The sequence below is a fragment of the Aptenodytes patagonicus genome, chromosome Z, assembly GCF_965638725.1.
Source record: "Aptenodytes patagonicus chromosome Z, bAptPat1.pri.cur, whole genome shotgun sequence".
NCBI lineage: Eukaryota > Metazoa > Chordata > Aves > Sphenisciformes > Spheniscidae > Aptenodytes > Aptenodytes patagonicus.
This window is the reverse complement of record NC_134982.1, coordinates 39,109,318-39,121,394: the sequence shown is the minus strand read 5'-3', so window position 1 is coordinate 39,121,394 and position 12,077 is coordinate 39,109,318. Positions and strand designations below refer to the sequence as shown.

At 37.2% G+C, this 12,077-nt stretch overlaps 1 protein-coding gene across 3 annotated transcripts in view; it reads left to right on the top strand.

Moving 5' to 3' along the window:
• MLLT3 (MLLT3 super elongation complex subunit) overlaps positions 1–11,504 on the top strand; it is a 140,361-nt gene extending 128,857 nt beyond the window's left edge. For all 3 annotated transcript variants that reach the window (XM_076362492.1, XM_076362490.1, XM_076362489.1), the window contains 3 exons: positions 569–640; positions 2,014–2,085; positions 9,224–11,504. In XM_076362492.1, the coding sequence (XP_076218607.1) occupies positions 569–640; positions 2,014–2,085; positions 9,224–9,355 (276 nt within the window). In that variant the 3' untranslated portion in view covers positions 9,356–11,504. The remainder of the gene's footprint in view (positions 1–568; positions 641–2,013; positions 2,086–9,223) is intronic.
• Positions 11,505–12,077: the final 573 nt, after the last annotated feature.

Genomic DNA, 12,077 nt, shown 5'->3' with positions numbered 1-12,077 from the left:
TGGATGAAGCATTCTTGGTTTGTATATGTGGTAGTAAATGGCTTTGTATGGCATTGAAGGAAAGGTACCGTATAAGTGCAGGAGAAATTACCATCAAACACTTTTTTTTTCAGTTACAACTCATGCGGTCATTTCAAAGACTATGTTTCAAAATCTCTATTGTAGAAGAAAAGAGACAGCATTGGGGAAAAAAAGAACAGGAAAAATATACTGATCATGTGATATTTCAAAGGCACAAAATGATGCTGAGGTACTCTCCAGTATCTGCAGAATCAGACCTCTTATCCTACCAGCATGCAAAAGATACAAAAAAGTGTTGAGGAGGCTTTAAATTACATGAAATTAATTCTTTTAAGGATTAGTAATGTCAGTATCACCTCGTTCCAGCAACTCAGCATTTTCTGCTGTAAGCTGCTGCTTTTCTGAAATATATGAGTAGGTTGTATAGATTAAAGAATGAAAAGCTCCACATTTTATATTTCGTGTTATTAACTGATAGCAGAATTTTTCATATGTAGTTGTATCCAGTGATGCATTTAATTTTTACAGGATTTTCTTTCTTTTCTAGATTTTAGAAGTGAAAAGTCCAATAAAGCAAAACAAATCTGATAAACAAATAAAGAATGGGGATTGTGATAAGGTAAATGAGAATGAGGTAACAGTAAACTAGTCCAGAATGTGATATTAATGTATTTACTAAACACCAACCTTTGTTACAGAATGAAAATCTTAGTAATTAGTACGTCTTTGCTTTGGGTTCCTTTAGGTGCAGATCTTTCATCTTTTTTTTCTGTAATTCTTTCTTCTTCTGTCCTGTTTTGAAAGTGTTTTCCTTCTCTTAAATCCATATGGTGATTTGGTAAATGTCATCAGTTGGGAATCTGCCATCTATTATTTATTTTATCTACTCTCCACCATGAGTTTGCATTGTGCTTCACAGATTAGGTGATAATTTTTGAAGAGGAGAATTCATAGCTTTATTCCTAGCCAATAAATCAATCAATTAAAAAAAAAAAAATCAATCTATTTTCCAGAATCCTTTCTGAGGGCTGTGCATTAGGAAGGGACAGTGTGATTTAGCATGTTAACTAGAATGATATGAAGCAACAGTTACCATTTAACACTGAGAAGACAGTTTTGTTTAAAATCATGTCAGCTGGCCATAGGTAAGAGCTCTAAGTCCTTAGCTCTAAGAATGAACATAGCACAATTTCCCAGTGTGGACAAGTTCCTCTGAAGGTTCATATCTTAAAAGTATTAGTGTCAACTTTGTGATAACGTGAGGCAGGAGACCAAAGTTTCAGTATATGTTTCTAGATTTTCAGTGGCCTGATCCATACAGTTTTTGGTTTCTTTAGCTGGGTGCTGTATCTCTCTCTGCTTAAGAGAAAAAAAGGTTTCTGATGGCTCGGGCTAAAGGAGAAAGTTGATAATTGGGTGGAGAGGTGAGACATGTTTGACATCGCAGGAAGGAAGACAGTGGAATTTACCATTGGATTAATCTTGCTTGATCTTTCGCTCCTTAGATCTCCTTGTCGACACAGAAAATTAATTGCGTAGCTTTAGAGAAAAAGAGGGATTTGATTGTGAGCCTTTGGGTTTGGGTCTTATGTGGAAAGGTGGGAGATGTTTTTTAAACATGCTGTTTCGGCATCCCCAGTCTGTTTGACAGTTTTTGCCACAGTTGAGATACAGAGATTCTCTTCTACAGCAAAGGACCACCTGATTCCATGTTGATGGATGGAATCATCCATTCTCATGATGGATGAGAAAATCAGGACCACCTGATAGGATTTTCATTGGCATGAAGTATCTAAGAAAACCCACAAATACTTACATCTGGGTTGCATTAAGCTAGAGAAAGCCAGACTACTAAATAAGAAAATTTAGCTCAAAGAGGATTTAAAATAAAATTTCAATTTGTTTTGTTTTTGAAGACATCTGAAGTTTTTGAAATACATAGCTATGACTTAATTAACAAGTTGTTTATGGGGGGGGGGGATTTGTTTCTAGGCATATCTCGATGAACTAGTAGAGCTCCACAGAAGATTAATGACACTGAGAGAGAGACATGTACTGCAGCAGGTGAGGAGCACTCTCATGCAATATCACAGTGTGCTCATTGAAACTGTGAAGTCACATATATTTTTTCCCCTTCATCTAAAACTCTATGATCAGGTTTAATAGCCTTCAAGCCTGTATAATCCATATACAGCCCATTACCACTTTCAGTGAAGCTTAGGGAATTTTTACACATACTTTAAATTGTGTTGTCACACTGAATGACAAATTAAAAAAAAAGTGCCTATCTGAGCTAAATTTTTCACCAATTCATTTTTATGTTTCTCAACATACTGTACCAATAATTATGAAAAGAGGATGGGAGAATGGATATAGCTGTGCACCATGACTTGATAAAAATCTTGTTGCTTTTTCCTGAAAATGACTGGCTTTTTCTCAGAAACAATTAAAGATGTTTTCTATGGCAAACAGAAAACATGGAATTCAAAGCAAAACTCACTTTGGGCAAATGACAATATAGTAATTGGGTCTTCTGAAGTCATGGAAGGAGTAAAATATGAAAATGTGCAAACCAAGAAGGCTCCGAATTTATTGAAAGATTATCCAATAGTAAGAGCAAAGAATAGTATTCGTTGTTTTGGATGGCATTGTCAGGTACTATTGGATTACAAATTGTGAAGATTAAACAATAAGCACTGTTAACAAAGCAGGTGTAATTGTAGCACAGATGGTTTTATTATGTTCAGTGCAATTATGTGCCAGTTGTGGACACGTTGTAAAGAGGGAAATTTTTACCACTTCTAAATGATTGCAATCACTCATCAAATTTCTCAACACTTGGATAAGTTTTTTAAAAATATTTTGTAAGCGCCAGCATTAATCTGTTTATTAGTTCAGGCTCAATATTGTGAGTAAAGATGAGAAAACAATTGAGAGGTCAGTGGAAAGGAAGACCTTGGTTAAGGTTATTCTTAGTTAAAGAGGAATTCTGATAGTTTTGTCAGATTTCGTAAGTTACGATACACAGTGATGCATATTGGTCATCCTTCATATTTAATGTACTGTTGTTTCCCAAGTTCCCTTTTGTCTACAAAGGGAACCAAAGCACACTTTCAGAATGATGGCAGAGGCGAATTTTTATCTACATTGGGAAATTACTGTGCAGGAGGCTAAAAGGTAGGAACACCCTCTCCACTTTACATTATTCATTAATTCTTAAGGAGTTTGCATAAAAAGTTAATCTGAAAAAGCCACTGTATTCTAAATTCATGCCCTAGCTTTGCTTCCTGAGCGCTTACTTCCCCAGTTATCCAAGGCTTTTGAATGGTTTCACTTCTGCTAGACCTCTGTAGCCAGCATAACGCCGTTACCAGCTATCGGTACAGAACTGCACCACTGTCCTAGCCTGCACAGTCCGGCCATAAATCCAGCTTTCAGTGGAGCTGTATCGACTGCCTGCAGAGCATAGGGCTTAAGTGGCTTCATGTGAAATTGTTTTTCTGCAAAGCAAAGACAAAAACAAGCAAGAAACGTCGTTTCCCCATGAAGGTGGTCTAGCAGTGGAACAGAGTCCTGGAGAAACTGTGCTGTCTCCATCCTTGGAGCTTTTAGAATCCTGACTGGATAAGCTCGGAGCAGCCTGATCTGACCCCATGGTTGAGCCTGCTCTGGGCAGGGGCTGGGACTAGCAAAATCCCTTCCAATCGGAATCCTCCTGTCATCCTAAAAAATATTTTCCAAGTAAATAAGATGGTTCAAGTTGAATCCATAATCTTCTTTCTCATCTAGTAGCATTTAATTGTATTTGGTGGGCAAGAAATATTTACCTTTGTTAGAAAAATGATGGGATCGCCCACTAAAGCTTCTTCAGTCTGTTAGAGTACTGTTATAATCTGCTTCATGGTAAGTTACTAATACAAGGGAAAACTGTGTGAAAAGAGACATAACTGAGCTGGAAATTTAGAGTATCCTATTCTAAGTAAATGAAAAAGACAGTATATTCTTATGCATTTTAAACTAAAGATAGACTTTTTCTTTTCTCCTGGGTGTATTTATCAGATGAGAAAGCATTCATTCATTGACCTTCGCCTTGCAACTCATGTGAAGAGTACAATTTTAATACTGTAGTCCATGACTCCTCATAGCATAGTGTTTAATTAGTTATATTATAAAAGTTAGGTTGATGTAGAATTGGTGTTGCCTTGTTTACTGGGGAACTGTTCTTGCAGATTGTTTCCCTTCATTTGGAGTGTGTGCAGGCAGTCAGTACAGCCCCACTGAAAGCTGGATTTATGGTGGGACCGTGCAGGCTAGGACAGCGGTGCAGTTCTGTACTGATAGCTGGTAACTGCGTAATACTGGCCACAGGTCTGCCAGAATTCAATGGAAGGGCCAAGTTACTTAGCAGTTGTCTGTTAGCCAGTCTGCACTAGCAAATGGTCTATGCTGTTACAAAACAAATAATGCAGCTTAGTTTTAAAGCCTTTAATCCCTTAATATTCTGCAATTCATTAGTTCATATGATTTTATCAGTTTACAGAAATATGTTCACAATATTGAAAGGATAACTTGCAGAGAATCAGTGCTTCTCTGCATTACAAATAAACTGTCATCCCATCTTAAATGTACTTACTGCTTTGCAGCTATGTAATTAATGTAAAATACTTCCGGTGAGCGCAGAAATAAAGAGTACAGAGCTGAGAAAGTTTTTAGGAATGAATGTGAAACTTCTAGACCAAGAAATACGAGTATATAGAGACTATAGGAAGTACAAAGGCCAGGAGAGCAAGGGATAAAACTGCAGAAAGGGATGGTGGTTACTGCATGAGAAGAGGAATTGAGTGCAAAAATATGCAACAGAAAACTGTAAATAGCTGCAAGAGTTTTAAAGGCGATGGGGGTGTTGAAGTGGAATGGTGGTGGAGTTCTGTGTTCCTGAGTGGTGACTGTTATCTCTTTAGTTTATGTCAGGGCAGGTAATAATCTGTTGTACATGTCAAAGTCTGCTACCCACAGACTTTTAGGGAATTTTTAGAGAAGGGACTTGCAAGAGAAGAATGAAGGCATTGATCATTCAAAAGCGCTGTCTTTTGAAACTTATGCTGAGGGATGTGAAAAGGAGAAGACAGGTTTTTGCAATCTCAGTTGTTAGCAAGTCCATAGGCATGACAGCAAACAGGAATGCAGCCGAGTTGGAAATGAGAAGAATGTATCTGTTTGAGAATGTGGCTTTTTCCCAAGAGAGGCATTTCTCTTTGAGACACTTTGTTAATGGAAGCTGAAATAAATCTGCAAAAAAGAGGGAGGAGGCAGGAGAGATGTGATACTGAACTGCAAGTGCCTGGATATGTAGCTATGTAATCCTGATGTAAAATGATACTTACATAAGAATTGCGCAAGAGGGAGAAGGCAGGTGATAAAGAACATTTGACCAAGAAATTAGTCCTGTGAGAATCACCTGCACAATTTTTATGTGAATATTGGACAATGGTTAGACAGAAATTGGCCTGAAATTATATTTTAAAAAGAAATCTCTTTCCCACCTCTTTCACTGTAAAGAAAGGGTTTGGGATTTACAGTCATGAGGCTGCTTTTTTTTTTTCTTTTTAACTCTCTGATTTCCAGTGAAATAGAAGGGATAATGGAGTCTGCAATCAGATGCTAATGCTGCATATCCCACATATTCAAATTTGGCTGGCTAAAGCTGGGTTCCTAACTCTGCATTTTCAGTGCAGATGATGTTGATCTTGATGACCCCACGAAAGGCAACAAGATTTCTGGTAAGACTGCCTCTTACTTTGAGGCATCAGAATCCCCTTAAAGCCAGTGCACTAGGCAGCACAGGCATAAGGAAGAAATTGAGAGTATGCAGCATTGCTGAAAATTACATTGCTCATGTCCACAAGGTGCTTAACTTCAGATGGCAACTATCTTCTGAAAATTTTCTGCAAGGGGCAGCTTGCAGGTCTAGAAACTATCAAATGGCCTAAAACCCTCCATAAATTGAAAAATGACTGTCATTACTTGCACTTTGGCTTCTTTAAACACACACACACACTCATTTGCTTGTTTAAAGGCAGATAAATAGTTGTACTATGATGAATAATGATGAAACTGAGCTGGAGAGACATTATATAAACAGAGATGTAAATTACAGCAGAAAAGCAAAGCTTACTATAGCAGGAACAAATGGGATATTTTTGTTCTTTGCAGCCTGAGCTCTTGGAATAAAACATTTTAATGCTGTGTTTTTAATATTATAACTGTCAGACTTCCTGGCAACTAATCTCAACCTTTTATTCTTTTTCAACTATTTCTGAATAGCATAAGGATGCGTATGCTAATACTATAAGTCATTAATTCCTCATTGACTGGCATACAGGCAGGTGTTTTTCATTGAGCTGTCTGCATTTATCTTGCTACATTTTTGTATATCCATTAAAACTTTTGGGGTTCATTTTAGTCTGATTTACCAGGTGCCCTGACATAGTGGCTATATTTCTTGGGGGTGGATGATGGATATGTTTAAAATGTTTATATTTCCCTTGGCCTAGAGCTTAAAAGCCCAAAGCAGAACCTGATCAATAAAAGTGCTTATCAATTTTTAAAAATATACAGTGCGGTTTAAAAATAGGTATGTTAACACTTTCATGTAATCTTTGTTTCTAAAATCACATATATTGCTGTGGGAGTTATAAGGGGTGGTATTCTTCCACCATAACACAAGGAAGCGTTAGAATTGTTCAGCGTAGCTACATCTTCATGGCCTCGGCTTCTGTAAACTTCATGTGCAGCCATTTATTTATCATACAATGGATATTCAGAGACCAAACCTGAGATTAGATTCCTAACTTTACAAAAGGAGGCTGGATTGACTCTTTAGCTTCTCTCTTAGATGAGCCTCAAGAAAGTGCCAAAAATGAGAATGACAAATAACACACATCAAAGTTTCCTTTCTGGTAACAATCAGTTTTGTCCCATTTGATTTTTTTTGTTCGCTCATGTTAATTGCAGAACAGTAGGAGATGGAAAAGTGTTACAAGAATCTATGAATCAACAAGTGGACAAATGAAATTGGCAATTTTAGATTAAAAATTCCCATATGGAAAAAAATTAAAGCCAAGAGGCACAGATTTAAATGAAGTGTTAATAAGAGCAGGATTGTTCCGAAGTAATTTTGGAATTTTGGACAGCTGCAAACCAAATTAAACAGATTTTACTTTTATTTTTTTCCAACCTGGAAAATGGGAGGTGATTGGAAAGGGAGATTTTTACTGTAGCAGGCATTTCCCTCTTACTATTTTATCTTGTTTCCATTCTGTTTAATCCACCCTGGGCTGTGTCATTCCATGCCTGACAATACACATGAAGTTATTTCATTTATCATCAACATAGTCTTTTCTTCTGCGGTCTGAGGAGAAAAAATATCTGTTTATATAATGAAACGGGGAGTGGAAAATTACAAGAGAGTTAGTTTAAGTTCATTGTTCTTTTTCAAGTTGGTGTATTCCTGCCAGATTTGTCATCTTAAGGTATGCCCTGTAAGTCATGTGTGCATACATCTGTATCTCCTCCAGCTGTGGAAAAGGAATTACAGTCAGAGTAATAAAGCTCAAACAAGCAAGGAATATCTAGCAGCAGTGTTTCAGTGGAGGTATTTGTGGAAGCCCTAGAACTGAATGGATGCAAACAAGACATTGAGCCCAGCCTGAGTGCTGCAGAAGGGGTGGTTGGAAAGACTGAGCAGAAGAGCGATGTTCTGTCAGTCCATGACACTACCCAGAGACCCGGTTTGGGGTGGGGTGCCTTTCTGTGTGCTCACTTCATAGCCATAGTGTGTTGGCACTGTGTTAGCCCTATCTGACAAATAATGCTTTGGCTTTCCAAGATGCTGAATGGGTTTTATAGGTAGGTGCACGTCCTAGAACTTAACATATCTGGAGTTACTTGTTACAGCAATTCAGTGTTGAGTATGACCACTCTTTAAAAATGTAGACTACAATTCAAAGACTAAAAATGTCAAAACTGCAGAAAGGCACAAGTTAGGTAAGTACTGTTCATTTCACAGAATCATAGAATGGTTGAGGTTGGAAGGGACCTCGGGGGGTCATCTGGTCCAACCCCCCCCTGCTCAAGCAGGGACGTGCAGAGCTGGTTGCCCAGGACCATGTCCAGATGGCTTTTGAATATCTCCAAGAATGGAGACCCCACAACCTCCCTGGGCAACCTGTGCCAGTGCTCAGTCACCCTCACAGTGAAAAAGTGTTTCCTGATGTTCAGAGGGAACCTCCTGTTTGTGCCCATTGCCTCTTGTCTTGTCACTGGGCACCACTGAAAAAAGCCTGGCTCCATCTTCTTTACACCCTCCCTTTAGGTATTTGTACACCTTGATAAGATCCACCCTGAGCCTTCTCTTCTCCAGGCTGAAGAGTCACAGCTGTCTCAGCCTTTCCTCATAGGAGAGATGTTTTAGTCCCTATTCTTCTCAAGAACTCCTAACAGCTCTTCTGTTTCCTGTTTGAATGAAAGCTGTGATTATAGATTAAATAGTCACCAGAAGAAGTGATCTTATGCCATTGGTCTTTCATGGTTGATTTGGTTTAAAAAATTGAATTTAGTCTGTTACTCAAGAAATAACTGCTAATATGTGAACTAACAGTTGATGTGGGAGCTCTTGAATACATTTTTTATTTGATATGGACTAGATTCTATAAGGATTTATTTCTTTCCCTTGCTTGCAGAAAGGCTTATGCCAATTATTTTCTAAAGTAACCTGCTTAGCAGCTATGCACACAGTAAATATTCCAGACCGAGATCTACCTGGGATTTTTTTTATTTGTTTGGGCTTGGGGGGAGAGGGGGGGTGTGCTCTTTCTTTTTTTTTTTTTTTTAAAAGACCGACTTAGAAAATATGCAAATTTTCTTTTAACATTTGAAAAATATATTCTCAATGGTAATGTTTGCTGGAACAGCAGATGGGTAGGCTGGCATTATGGTTGATGATGATCTAAAAAAAAAAAAAACCATGAGGTACTGTAGTCTGGACCATAGTTCGTGTCAGGAAGTAATGGTTTAACATGCAAGTATTGGGGCAATTGGGCTTGTTTTATGCCTTTCATATGATACTTGGTGGCATGTTAATACATAAAATGGGTATTTAAAACTGCTGAAATTTTCAACTGCATCTTTTCTTTCCTTTCAGATAGTAAATCTTATAGAAGAAACTGGACACTTTCATATCACAAATACAACCTTTGACTTTGATCTTTGCTCACTGGACAAAACCACAGTCCGTAAACTACAGAGTTATCTGGAAACATCTGGAACCTCCTGAGGATTCAGCATCTGGCTGCATCAAAAACTGTTCTTTAAATGAAACATTCAGAATGATGCAATCACAATGGGGGGAAAAACCAAAACAACCCTCTTCAGCTTTATTTTCCCTTAAAGCCAGTCATCATCTCTTGATAAGGGAGAGGAAAAGTGACAAGACTCAGAGGACCGCTCTTCTCAAGAAGAAAATGCTCTGGAAGAGTTTGCCTGGGTAGCCTTGAAAAACAAACACACAAAAACAAACAAAAATACTTGGTCTTAATGAATGTGTCCGGTATCATGTATCTCTCTGTGTGGTGTTCCAGTCCACAAGATGAATGCATGTTCAACACACTGCCTTATTACGTAACTGATCTATTTATTATTGCATACATGTATTCTGAAGTCAATGGGTCATTGAATGACACTGCCAGATGTTGCAAGTAGTGGCGTCCCATATGTGCTCTTTCGATGCAGTACTACCACAAGCCTAGTAACCTTACTCATGTTAAAATGCCACTTCTTGCTATCTTTCTCTAGTCACTTAAAACACTACAGTCTTGTTTCCACTTCTGCAGTTCCAGTAAACAAGATACAAATTTGGGGACCAAACAGTGGTCCCTTTTTGTTTCCTGTCTGCCACACTGGGTTGGACCACATCAGGTTGGACCGCAGGTCCTTGGCTCTATCCATTTATTGATCTTGGTACAAAATGCACCAAATAGGATCATACATGACTTGCTGTCTAACCTTAGTGAATAAACCTGTAGGACTTTTAACAAAAAATGTTATGTATACTATCCTGAATCCAGCGTCTTTTGCAGTCTACATTTTTGTGTCTGTTTTAATGTTATAAAATTAAATATATATGAGCAAAGGTGTTCTGCAGGATCATCATAAAAGAAGAAATACTGGTCCTGTCTTCTAAGGAAATGTTGTAGAAAATTCTTAATTTGGAGCTATTTATTACTATGAGTGTCAACACTCCTCTGCTGCAAGTGTGTGACTCACTTTTACCATAAAACTATTTGCATAACATTTTTGTTTGTTCATATAGTATAAGGTCTGCTTAGTTTGTTTTGGGGTTTTGTTTCTGGTCTTGTTGGGTTTTTTACAACTGCTAAATTAAAACCCTTTATTTGAAAAGAAAAAAATACGTTTTTTATACAGTTACATGTTAGAATAAATACATATATGATATATTGTGTATATATGTGTGTGTATACACATATACACACACCTGTGTATATATACACACAAACATGCATATATGCTCTTTACACTTTCCAGATTTTGGTATCTGTTTAATAACCTGCTTGTGTTTCCAGAAGGATTTATTGTCTGTAAAAATGAGTATTCTTTCATACCTTCTGTTATTCCTTAAAATTAGGATCCTTGTTTATACATGGTCAAATGAGAGGATGTGTACTCAGTTTCACATCAAAGCTCCGTGCTCTCATATTGCTGATGGTTTCTTGATTAAATCACCACTTTTCTATTAGAAGTTCAAATCCCACAATGAAGAGAGAAAAGAATTTAAAAAAATATACTTCTGGATGCAAAGGTTTATTCAGGTTTACCAGCCTTAAAAAATGTATCTTGTTTCTGGACAGGCCAGTATGTCATGTGTATGCTTATATGCTACATGTAGTCTGTATGTGTAGAACTGAACAGTAGTATCTGTATGACTTACTGTTTCATGTGCACAGTTTGTGCAGCACTGTAAAACTAAATTCCTATTGGGGTTATTTCTTATCCAGATGGTAAATCTTAATACTGTTTCTTTAAGTCCAAAGAAAATTTTACACTTTACTCTTTTTGAGAGGGCGGGATATGGATTGGGTTGGGGGGCTTTTTTCTTATTTAAAATGTTGTTTGACCACACTCTGCAGGAAGTCCTTCTCTGGCTTCCCAAGAATAAGTGTACTTTTTCAGTAATGTTATGACTCTCATTGATGATTGGCATGAAGCATACTTGAAGCGTTATGTTGTTCTTTTAAGTCCATGTCTTAATGTGCAATTGGGGGAGGGTAAGGAGTGGAGTATAATTTTAAAGTTACTTTTGACATAAGGCAGGTGATGGTGGGGAGGGGGAAGAGGTGCATGTGAAGGGGATAAACTCCAATTTTTATTGATTATTTTATATGAAAATGTTTGGAAATCTAAAAGCAACTTCAAAAATGTTTGGTCTACTAGTGTGTGTTCAACTTCCTATCTTTTAGTTATACCAGATACATAAGGAATTTTGTCCATTTTGACTTTTCTAACTAAGTTTTGTGGTAAAAATTAATTGAGTTTCAGGAGGGGAGGAATCCCATAATACTTCTGGTATGACTATTGCACTGTTTTGTTAGAAATAGCGAAATGAATAATTTTACCCTTAAAATACCAGATAAGCTTTATTATACACTGAGAACAAGGGTGGAAGAAAACAGCAAATAGGAGAATAGGCATAAAAGCGAGATGACAGCAATTACAGTATCAAGTTAGTGCTGAATTTCATGCAAATTGTGGATCATCCTTAAACTCTTAAATTTTCTAATTCAATGGGAGAGGGAAGAAAATAGACTGCAGTTGTCTGTGTGTGTTGGCTTTTTCACAAAATTTTGATAGAATAAGAGTTGCTAAGTGTTGATCTAAATTTAAAAAACCAGCTATTTTCATCTAATTTTGTATGCAGAAACAAAATAAATCCTTGTTCACTTAATTTCAGACATTCATATTTCTCTTAAAGAAAAAATAGT